Below are 12024 nucleotides of genomic sequence, written 5' to 3'. Positions count from 1 at the left end.
GTGTTGCGCGTTGCTATGGCGATGTCACGGACGCGCTCCTCCAGCGACGGCTGTGGGGAGATGAGACACATTTCAGTTCCGTTGGGTTGCCATGGAAACGGCTCCAGCCCGTATTTTGGTTCCATCAATCTGTGACCGCTTCCATTATTATGGACATGCTTTAGTCTAGTGCAGCTGACGGGTCAATCAGAACTAATCAATTAACAGATGTTTGATAACGATACGCAGTGGACACGTATATCTCTAATATTAAAGAGAACAGATCTAGTACACGCTTAAACTGATGGTTCTTCAAGGGTTCTTTAGTCAAGGAAATGGTCCTATATAGAACCATGAACAATTAAAAAACGCTCTGCATGATTAAATGAAGTCTTTTACAGTGGTTCTTCAGATTTACGGAAAAAACATACATAAATGTTCTATATATGGTTCTAAACAGAACCTTACAAGCATCACATCGTAACAATAGACAAATCTTTTCAAAAAGGTTCTGTTTAGAACCATCTACAGCACATTCTCCAGCAATCTGAAGAACCCTTTCACCATGCAAAAGAACCACTTTCTTTACCGAAGAACCCTTGAAACAACTTCGTTTTCCTGTCGCTGTCCAAAAATAATAAATGGCACTTTTACATAACGAGGCAAACGAGTCTCTGGTTACTGTTAATGAGAATGAGCGTGGAGACTTTACTCCAGGCGATTCTGGAGCGTTTCTACTGGTCCACGCATCAGGACATTTTCACACAATGTAAACGGCACACAGACGTTTCTAACGACGTAGAGATGTTTGGATATTGAGGAGATGCAGTTGCATTACAAACAGGGTGTGTATGGAACGCTGGGTCGGCCGGTACGGAGCCGATATTGGCTCTTAAAAAGCTTAAAGTGATCTATTTTTAGGTGAACGTCTCTCACGATCAACATCTAAAGGTCTACCCTGCAGAAAGAACTCAAACAGTGCAGCTCGGAGAACGTCTGATCTATTTTTATGGAGCGGTTCTCACTCACACTGAGCACAACTCCCTCCAGCGCATCCTGAGGCTTACTCATCAACCTCCTGGTCATCTGAGGGAGAGAGGGAGAGGGAGAGGGAGAGGGGGAGAGGGAGAGGGGGGGAGAGAGAAAACAAGGTACATCAACTAAGCCCAAAAGATCTGCTCTTTTCTTTACTGTATATTTTACATGCGTAGCAATAATAACAATAAACAACGACAGCAGTGACTCATGGAGTGCTCAGCGTTCAGGAGTGGCTTTAAAGGGGAAGTCCACCAATTTTACAAAACGCTTGAATAATTCAGCTTGAGATACAAAGTCATCCAGAGGGTTTGGTGTGAAATGGTTCAGACGTCTTTACAGTGGTGGTGATGGGAACCAGGCGTCGCCATGACAACAACACAGATATAGACACTTTATTTACCATCCAGAACCACCAGAGAACCTACACGAGTCTTCTGAGCTTATATGGAATGTTGATGATGGAAAACAGTGGAAAATCTGGAATAATGAGTTTTCTTTGGGGACTATTTTGCCGCACAGCGCCCTGCATGTCTCCCTCCACCATGAATGGAGTTGAAGTTCTCTAAACTCTCATAAAACAGCGTCTCAGTCATCAGGCAGTGAATTCAGAACCAGTTCATGTAGGAACTTTCTGTAGGAGCTTTTAGAGGGACGTCTGGTTCCCATCACCACCACTGTGAGGAGCTTTTAGAGGGGGACGTCTGGTTCCCATCACCACCACTGTGAGCAGTTCTGACTCGGTACGTTTATCTAGAACCGAGCGTTTCACACCAAACCACTCTGATTACGTCTAAACTAGTTAATTATGTAAATTTTCCCCCTTTGATGTAATCCTGATAGTAATCACTAATACTAATATACCTTGTACCATACATTTGTAATATACCATACACACACACATACACACCGTAATGTAACAGCTTCATGTCTCCTGATTACGTAACACTGTTACTCCGTTAGGTCCTGTATGTGCGTCTGTACCTTGATGGGGTGTTTGATGGCCTCCGTCACCGTGATGCGCGAAGTCTCCCTGACCAGAGACGGTTTACCGAGCCGAGCCTCGATGTACCGCGCTGCCACGCCCGTAGCGTTCCGCGCAGAATACACACCGACAGCCAGCAGAGTCAACCCTGCCACCTAGTGGAGCGGAGCAGACAGCGCAGGTCAAGCAGCCTGTTTCACGGTGCAGAAGTAGCGTCTGATAGTAAGAGCCACGTACCGTCGCGGTCACTTTGTCCCAGTCTGAAATAAAAGCCTTGAAGCCCTCGCCGAACACGGCACCGGCAGTCCTGAAGGACAGAACACAACACTGCAGTGTTAACGTGAACACAGCGAGGACCCGGTAACACTTCACTTAGAGCGCCTACACAGAACACTCATAACAGGTTCTCCAGTGTTTAAATTACATGCATTAAGTACTCGCTTCACGTGATATTAATACGGACTGCTGCGTCATTTTACTGAGACGCTTTTTCTAGAAATAAAGTACAGTTTTCAGCAGGACGCCTCGTTTCTGGACTGGCAAAATAGAAGTGATCGCACTTCATCCCACTGGAAATATACAGTGTAATAAACAGTGTAATAAACAGTGTAATAAACAGTGTAGACGTTCCCCCAAAGGTACAGCAGTGGTTTTAAGGTCCAATTGTGTACCTTATACAAGTACTTCCCAGTGGAAAAGTAGATATTTATATGTTTTTATGAACTAACTTTTTAAAACCAAACCATCGGATAAAAAGCCTGGAGGTGGGACAGGGCGTGTGGAGCCAGTACATCTTAGAAAATATCACTTCAGTGGATTCTGGTTCAGTTATGTTCCATGAGTAAAGGTACTGAGATGTAACCCTGAGGGGAAATCTAGACGCCAATCCAGCAGCAGCTCGCAGAAGCCGCGTCAGGCGACTTCCGACGCGCCGTATCGTTATGAATGAATCCACAGGGGCGGGTTTGACCAACTGCCTGTCTGAATGGGAATAATAACTCAAGTTACTCGCAGCTGAATTACAGCTTTAATGCGCAGCTGCATCAGGTCTCCACTCGAAAGGCTCCTCCTTGTAGGTAATATTTTGCTTTCAACGCCGTGACCATCAGCCCGAGCTGATTTCAGAGCTCCCGTTGGGCGACCAGGCAGTACGAAGCTAATCTACCCGTCAGATGGAAAAATTCAGCTCCAGTAAACAAGTAAACAAGTAAAGATCTGCCACCCAGATTTAAAGAGAGACTGGAAACTATACGACTACATATCACTGCTGTGGGAACGAAACCATAACCTCCACAACTAAAACTTCACAGGAGGAGGAAAAACCAGCCGAGTGAAATTTCCATTACACAATGGACGGAACAACAGGCCTTTTCAATATATGTCAAAAACTGAAAAACGGTAAAAGTGGAGATGTGAGGTTTTGTTTCCACAGCAGTGATATACACTCACCTGCCACTTTATTAGGTACAGCCTAGCAGCTTGTTAACACAAATAGCTAATCAGCCAATCACACGGCCGCAGCTCACTGCATTCAGGCATGTAGAGGTGGTCAAGACGACTTGCTGAAGTGCAGACCGAGCATCAGAACGGGGAAGAAAGGGGATTTAAGGGGCTTTGAACGTGGCGTGGTTGTTGGTGCCAGACGGGCTGGTCTGAGTATTTCAGAAACTGCTGATCTGCTGGGATTTTCACACACAACCATCTCTAGGGTTTACAGAAAACGGTCCGAAAAAGAGGAAACATCCAGTGAGCGGTCAGTTGTGTGGACGAAAATGCCTTGTTGATGTGAGAGGTCAGAGGAGAACGGGCAGACTGGTTCCAGATGATAGAAAGACAACAGGAACTCAAATAACCAACCAGAATCTCTGAGGAACGTTTCCAACACCTTGTTGAAAGTCTGACATGAAGATTTAAGACAGTTCTGAAGGCAAAAGGGGGTCCAGCCTTTTACTAGCAAATAAAGTGGCCAGTGAGTGTGTATGGCCATATGATCGTTATGGTGATGCCTGTTTTTCTGAGATATTGTAGAAACGGTCAGTAGTAAAAGTCTGACCGCATGCTTCACTAAAAAAGAGCATAACTCGTCCCGTTTAAATGATTTTGTGTGTTAAACACTGAATAAAGGAGTCTGTGTAACAGCTTCTGATAGTGTTGTCTAAATTCGCCATTTCTGGTTGTTTATTTCAACTCATCAAACCTCAAATTCCTTATGAAAATGAATAAAATCATTAACATTAAAAAGTATTGTGATATTATATTTCTGCCATGCGACACCGTCTCAAACAGAGACCCCTGCTTCAGCAGTCAGTACGGGCGAGTACGCATTCAGGGCGCATGGTCATACCGGATACTGTCCAGAACCGTCTGACGGTGCTCCGCCGCTTTAAGGCGGATTTGCTCCCGGATGATGTCGGCGTTCTCCCTCTCCACCCGCGCTCGAGCTTTAGCCTCGGCCTCCACCCGCATCATCTCATTCTTGTGCCTCAGGTCCATCTCGTGCTCGATGGTGGCTGCACCAGACAGACATCACATCACATCACATCACTCACAACTCCCATAATCACCAATCACACGGATTATAATACACTATATATATACACTCAGGCCCCGTCCCATTTCCTCTTCTCACCCCTGCCCCTTGTTTTGGAGCGCTGCCCCTTGTTCCTGAGCTACAGGGCAGTGGTTGAGATCTTCCTCTGAAATGAGCCCCTCTAATAAAGAGCATCACTTCATTAACAGCTACTAGCGCCGCTCTGTAGGCGACCCTGCCCGTCTGCAGGGACAGCAGAGGAGGGGAAAGTTCAGCTCCTCACTGCTGGGCTTTAGTTACATTTAGGGCTCATACACCTTCAAAGAGGGGGGCAATTATTTATTATCACCCCCCCTAATTCTTCAGTGATATGAAGCTGAGGTCAGAGATTCTCCAGGTTGTCGTTGGAATTTTCCCGTTCCACCTTAAATGGAGCCGCAGTTACAGCAGTTCTATTGCCTGATGGACAGACTTGCAGGTTCATTACCCATTTACTGAAACTGAAAGGTTGCCAGGTTGTGGCTGAGATTTCTACGCGCGGGAGGATGAAGCAGTGTGTGTACCTTTCCTCATGGCCTCCTGCTTCTGCACAGACTCCTCCTGCCTCCGCAGGTTCTCCTCATTAAGAGCTTGCTGAAAAGGAGAAGGAAACAGCAGCATCACAGCTGCACGGCTGACCATCCTGTCCAACCGCGCTGATCACGCTCATTTACGACCGACAGCTTTTAGTGATGTAGTGATGCAGCAGCCGTTGGCATTAACAGGCAGCATCCTCGGAGCTTTAAAGGGCCCATACTGTGAATTTCTCTAGTTAATTTACACCCCTGATAACTTTACAGGACCATTTTCTCCCTCAGTATCAAACCGGCTGCTGCGTCTGTTCTGACCGGCTGCCTTGCATCGCATCTCACTCCAAACGCAGAGGCTAAAACCCGCCTCACAGCTTCAGCAAGAGTGGGCGGGGCCAAACTGCTGTCGGGTTATATGGTTTGTATACACACCAATCAGGCGTAACGTTCTGACCACCTCCTCGTTTCTACACTCACTGTCCACTCTATCAGCTCCACTTACTGTATAGCTGCACTCTGTAGTTCTACAGTTACAGACTGTAGTCCATCTGTTTCTCTGATACTCTGTTACCCTGTTCTTCAGTGGGCAGGACCCCCATGGACCCTCACAGAGCAGGTACTGTTTGGGTGGTGGGTCATTCTCAGCACTGCAGTAACATTGACGTGGTGGTGGTGTGTTAGTGTGTGTTGTGCTGGTCTGAGTGGATCAGACACAGCACTGGAGTTTTTAAACACCTCAGTGTCACTGCTGGACTGAGAACAGTCCACCAACCAAAAATATCCAGCCAGCAGCGTCCTGTGGGCAGCGTCCTGTGGGCAGCGTCCTGTGGGCAGCGTCCTGTGGGCAGCGTCCTGTGGGCAGCGTCCTGTGGGCAGCGTCCTGTGACCACTGATGAAGGACTAGAGGATGACCAGCACAAACTGTGCAGCAGCAGATGAGCTGTCGTCTCTGACTTTACATCTACAAGGTGGACCGACAAGGGAGGAGTGTCTAATAGAGTGGACAGTGAGTGGACACAGGGTTTAAAAACTCCAGCAGCACTGCTGTGTCTGATCCACTCTCACCAGCACAGCATATACTAACACATCACCACCACGTCAGAGCTGATAAAATGGACAATGAGCGCATAAACAAGGAGGTGGTCATAGGCTTAGGCCTGATCCGTGTAAATGTGTTGGTTTTTGTGACATCACAAAAACAGTGAATTAAAAAGGGGCTTATTTTGCATATACGGACTGTAAGTGGTATAACTGGACTGTTTTTTTCTGTTATTATTTAAAAGCCATTCTTCTCTGATATGGGCTCAGGGTATGTAATAAAGGGATTACAGCGTTAGCATCACTGGTTTATCCGTTAATATCGGCCAAGGCAACGTGTTCATTATCTGTTACTCTTACTGGCCCATGAAATCTGCATCAATGTACCCAGAACGTTAATACACAGCTTCTGATCACAGTCCATGTATTTTAACACAGGAGGAGGTGCTCTACGAGGAGAGGTCACGCCACGGGTCAGTACCTGCTGCCGTAGCTGGTCCTCATAGCGCTGCCTGGCCAGTTTATCCTGGTACTGCGCTCTCTGTGGGGAGAGAGGAGGAAGCTCATTACACCAACACACAGATTTACACATTTCTACACATCTCTGCATAAACAACGTTAGACTTCGTCATATTCAACTATAATTACAATAAAGTAGGTGCTCCTTTTTTTTCAAAATAAAAGTCTCAATCCATTACAAACATCAGTCTGGTGTGCCTTATCATTACTGCCTGTATTTCACTGCTGTGTATAAAGAGCCTCCAGTGACATCAGAGCATCCCGTATATTCTCAACTCCGATTCTCAATCAGAGCGAAAGAAAGAAATCAAACCGGGAAGCGGCGAAGTTCTCAGTGCTACAGCAGCAAAGGGAGAGCAAGTCACCTTATTAATTACTTAAGGTTTCTACAGCTTGGCACTTTGTTGCTTTAGAGACACACACACCTTATACACATATACATATATATATATATGCTTAGAGTAAATATATAAGCTTTAATTTATTTATGATCCTTTATATTATTCATTTTATGGAGTTTCAGTACTTTCTGCACAACTTGCTGTTCTCCAACAAGGAGCTCAACGGTGAGGTGGTGGTGGTGTTACAGTGTGGGCAGGTGTGTCCAGTCTATACAGAACTGCCCTACACTGTGAACAGCACAGTGACCCAGTGGCCCAAACCACTGAATAACGTCATTAATCCAGTCACTGCGCCTCTGCATGAACAACACAGGCCTCATTTCATCTTCATGGACGACGATGCTCCAGCTCATCGAGGTGGCATCATTAGGGAGCGGCTGCTGGAGACTGGGGTACCTCAGATGGAGCGGCCTGCACTTTCTCCAGACCTGAATCCCATAGAAAACCTATGGGATCAGCTGAGTCGCCGTGTAGAGGCTTGTAACTCTGTACCCCAGAACCTCAATGACCTGAGGGCCGTCCTTCAAGAAGAGTGGGACGCCGTGCCTCAGCAGACAACGAGACGACTGGTGAACAGCAGGAGACGTCGCTGTGAAGCTGTAGTTGATGCTGAAGGTGCATGACGAGTTATTGAGACCCTGAGACTGTTTATTGGGGTTTACCCGCCACTGCTGGCGGCTTTTGCTTCAGTAAATAGTTTGAGGTGAGGAAATCATCACCGCACGCTTCGACTGAACCGCCCGACTTTCATGATCTAACATCACTGTCGCGTGAACTTTTCATGTTTTCCATCAATTTCACCCAAAGCCAAACATCCCAACCTTTAGTGAGCAGTGTATATAAAATCTCTGCCGTCAGAAGAAAACCTCGTACTTCCATTCTCACTTTTCACAATTTGACCCCGTTTGAATTCGCCTGCTACTCTTCACATCGCACGGAAATTTCACGATGAATGGACCAAAACTAACGGCCCAAAATTCCACTGAATTACATTAAACGTGAAGTACGTCTTCCTTCTCCTGTAAACTTCCCATTTTGGAGATACGAGGTATTTCTTCTGACAACAGTGAGATATATATCTATATAAAAATACTAAAAGTAAATAAATAAGATGAAAAATAAACTCTATCCTTCACAAAAATGCACAATAAACAAAAGCTAAGATATTTACACTGTAAGGATATTTAACCCCAGAACTGTGAGGTGAGATATTTACAGCCCTCAGGGTCACACGGTCTCTTTAGCAAGGGGTGCCCCAACTTCTGGTTTGGGGGGCCAAAGACCAGAAAGACAACCAATAAAAAGAAGGGAGACTTTTTCTACTGTCCACTAAACTGTATTAAAACAGTAAAACTCAATTTAAAAGTAAAAAATAAATAATAATAATAATAATAATAATAATAATAATAATAATAAGGACCGATGTCCTCTTGCTGGATGAGGGGCAGGTTTAAACCTCTCGCCAGCCGTTCAGAATCAAGGCCGCAGTTTCCCGTCTGAGTGTAAACAGCGCTGACAGCCTCTCACCGCCTGATGCTGCTTGGTTTCCTCGTTCAGCGTTTTCCTCCTCTCCTCCGCCTGGATGCGGATCTGATCACCTTTCAGCTGCTCCAGCGCGGCTTCGTACTCCTGAGAGCAAACATGTCCACAGGTCAGTACACGGCCCCGACCGAACACAGCACACGGACACCGTGTGGAACTAGGGCTGGGCGACAAAACCATAACCATAAGAACCATAAGAACCATAAACATCTGATAAATGTTTGATACAGAGCGCTGCCGCCACCAGAGGGCGCACTTCGGCATGACTAGAGAGGGGGTGACGAGTAAAACGAGTCTCCAGATATACTTCAGCTACGTCCGAAACGTGGAGCTACCCATTCCCTGTTTGAGCGGCGCGACCGGCGATCTGCTCTCCTGAGTCCGAGTGACGAGATCAGTGGCGCAGCTGTGCTGACCTACAGTGACCTCACCTCTTTACCAGCACCCGATTCCGGTTTACAGGCACCTGAAAGACGGACTCTGTTTGTCTGGAGTTGATATACTGCAGTTCATCCCTCAAACTACTATAGAGCAGCCCAGTCGCCTGCCGGCTGGTGTCTGGGCTCTGTGATCAGCTCTGGTATGGATGTGGTAGGACTGAAGGCTGTGTGATCCATCACTGACCTACCGAACCCAACAGGTCAGCGCTGGTTTCGGCCACTTGTTCGGCGTCTGTAACGGGACAGCCGAGACCAGACGGCTCACATAATCTTTTCTTTATTCAATTATGACTATTAAAAATAAAAATGCGGCTGAGCTTTTCCAGCTCACCAGACGCTTCCTCCCATTGTCCCATGACAGGTCTGGGAGATGTTCCACTGGTTGGCCAGTGTTTCTCGTGTTCTGACCATAAAGGCAACTGACCACTCAGGAGCAAAAAACAGCCGTCAAACGTGAAAGAAATAATGATTTGACATTTATCGGGATATCGATATCGACTGATACTAAATCTTATCGTGATACCATTTTTGGCCATATCGCCCAGCCCCAGCCGGGACTACTCGGGAATTCTGACTAGTGCACCGCATACCTGCGCTTGAGGGCAGGGCGAATGGCATTACGGCACCATCACCCTCATAAAGAGCGACACGGCCGGCAGCGCCACTAGAACCCAACAGCGCTCTTCATTAAAACTGTTCGGAGCCTGTGAACAACCAGGTGTGTGACCGCTACATTAAACCTGCACGGCAGCGCCGCCGAGTTGACCGAGACGACAGGTTCACGTCTCAATTTCCAGCAAACTCACCTTCATCTTACTCTGATGCTCCATCTGAACCGTCTGCTCCTGCATGCGGGCCAGATCCAGCGCCTCTTTAGCATGACCTGCGATTCAAAGGTCACGACATCCATCAGTTCTCATCATAACGGTCAGCAAGCAGCGCTGCAGTCAAACCCCCCGCAACACCAGCTCAACCAGGATCAAACACTTTGTGACCTCTGACCTACTGCCCTTGACTATGAGTGACCGAGGAAGCCTCCACGTGCATCAAGACACAGTTAATTACCAGTTACTCCTCCTACAGCCTGCTGACCCCTGCCTTCACTGCCAACACTGGACCCCTTATTTAACTACAATAGGCGCTCCACCCACCTCGGGTCTCCCTATATAGTTATATGTTCCGTCCAAATGAACATCACACCAAATAACGTCAGAAACTATTTCAGTGCAACTTCATTTCCAGTCCTGAGCTGCTTTTTCAAACGTGTAGTTTCTGTTGCGAAGCATTTGAACGTGGATTGTTGGGAAAGGGCGTCGCGGAAAAACTACAACTCCCATGATGCACCACAAAAAAACGGAGTTCGCCGTTTTAAACGCCAAAACATAAAGGTTAGCTTCAAAATAGGAATTTAAACACACGACACACCCGATGAGCCGACTTTACACACAGAAACGCTTCATATCTGGACTATTTTACAGCCGGACTATCCGGTAGCTCGGTCAGCTCTGCTGGTGCTGAAGCACCTGAGCTCCAGCGCGGTTTACCTGGAAAATAACACAAGTGTCCAAAAGGTTTTATGATAAAAACGTTTATACCGATATTACAGAGTCATAAGACTCATCAGACGATGCGACAAATGGACCAAAGCGTCAGCGACACCGAGCTCACACCGTCCAGCGCGGCTCTCCAGAAAAGCCCGACTCTCTCTGCCTGTAACTCAGGCGGGTTGTGCGTCTCGGCGTGCCGGTGCTGTGGCTCTCACTTACGGGACTTGTCGAGCTCTCGGGCCGCATGGGCCGCCCTCTCCAGCCCGGTGGGGTCGAAGTTGCTCCACTTGTCCTTGGGTTTGTCTCCCCCGGAGCCCCCCGAGCCCCCCGGCGGAGGCGGCGGCGGTGGAGGCACGGGCAGGTCCGGAGGGGGCTCGGGCTGACCGCGGTTCAGACCAAACAGCCACGACATGGTTCTGGTTCTGGAGAAGAGGGCGGACGGAGAACCTGCAGCCGAGAGCCGGTTCCTACTGCTGCGGACACACGTGTGCGAGTCACGCTGCTGCGGAGCCGAACCAAGTCTCGCGATGACTGAGGGCTGAACGGGGCGCGCTCCAAATGGCAGCAATGCGGCCTACTTAGGGCACTTGCAGTCGAACAAGGTGATGTTAGACTCGCTCTTAAAAAAGCTGGTTCTTTAGTAAAGAGAAGTTCTAAGTGGAACCCTTCAATGCTTACATACTTCTTTGGTTCTTCAGATTGACGGAGAACGTGTTGTACTCGGTTCTATATAGCACCTTTATGGAAATGGTTCTACATGGCACCAAAAAGGGTTCTGCCATTGCTTCGACGTCAAGCTTACCCTCTTGAAAACAGATGGTTCCTCAAGGGTTCTTTAGTAAAGAAAATGGTTCTATGTAGCATCACGAACACTCAAAGAACCCTTTTCACGATTGGAGGGTTCTTCGCACCATGAAGGTGTTCTTCATACGGATGGAGAACGTGCTGTAGGTTCGTAGGTTCTACTTAGCACCAAGAAGGGTTCTGCTATTGTTTCGACGTCAAGCTTGCAATGATAGCAGAACCCTTTCTGGTGCTATACAGAACCATGTACATTATATTCTCTATCAATTTGAAGAACCACTTCACCGTGCAAAGAACCACAATGGTTCTATACAGAACTCCTGGTTCTAAAGAACCCTTGAAGAACCATCTTTTAAAAGTGTGCACAACATGTTCCATGAACAGCCCGAGGGCCTGCGGTTTAAGTAAGGAGGGTGTAGGGTGGAGGGTTTAGGGTGTAGGGTGGAGGGTTTAGGGATCGTCGCTCCTGAATGGAACAGGTCCCTAAACGCGTCCTCTAAAGGTCACATTGAAGTCCCTCCCAGTCGCGGTTACGGCGGTTACGGCGGCTCCAGTGGGCCAAAGCGTTTACCAGGCCCTGCTTGAGAAGGTTCTTCACCCTGTGGTGCTAAAGTGTTCTCCAATGACCGCCTTTA

At 47.5% G+C, this 12024-nt stretch overlaps 1 protein-coding gene across 1 annotated transcript in view; it reads right to left on the bottom strand.

Moving 5' to 3' along the window:
* The window catches only part of atad3 (ATPase family AAA domain containing 3), a 20863-nt gene extending 9751 nt beyond the window's left edge, over positions 1-11112 (bottom strand). The window contains exons 1-10 of the mRNA XM_017687579.2: positions 10805-11112; positions 9845-9921; positions 8584-8685; positions 6618-6677; positions 5093-5162; positions 4344-4509; positions 2237-2306; positions 1999-2154; positions 1009-1065; positions 1-50 (exon numbers count right to left, since the gene is read on the bottom strand). The exon at positions 1-50 is cut by the window's left edge and continues 76 nt beyond it. Of these exons, the coding sequence (XP_017543068.1) occupies positions 1-50; positions 1009-1065; positions 1999-2154; positions 2237-2306; positions 4344-4509; positions 5093-5162; positions 6618-6677; positions 8584-8685; positions 9845-9921; positions 10805-10997 (1001 nt within the window). The 5' untranslated portion in view covers positions 10998-11112. The remainder of the gene's footprint in view (positions 51-1008; positions 1066-1998; positions 2155-2236; positions 2307-4343; positions 4510-5092; positions 5163-6617; positions 6678-8583; positions 8686-9844; positions 9922-10804) is intronic.
* Positions 11113-12024: the final 912 nt, after the last annotated feature.

This window comes from Pygocentrus nattereri, chromosome 21 (genome assembly GCF_015220715.1).
Source record: "Pygocentrus nattereri isolate fPygNat1 chromosome 21, fPygNat1.pri, whole genome shotgun sequence".
Taxonomy (NCBI): Eukaryota; Metazoa; Chordata; class Actinopteri; order Characiformes; family Serrasalmidae; genus Pygocentrus; species Pygocentrus nattereri.
The sequence above is the reverse complement of the archived record's forward strand: the minus strand, read 5'-3'. Positions and strand labels throughout refer to the sequence as shown.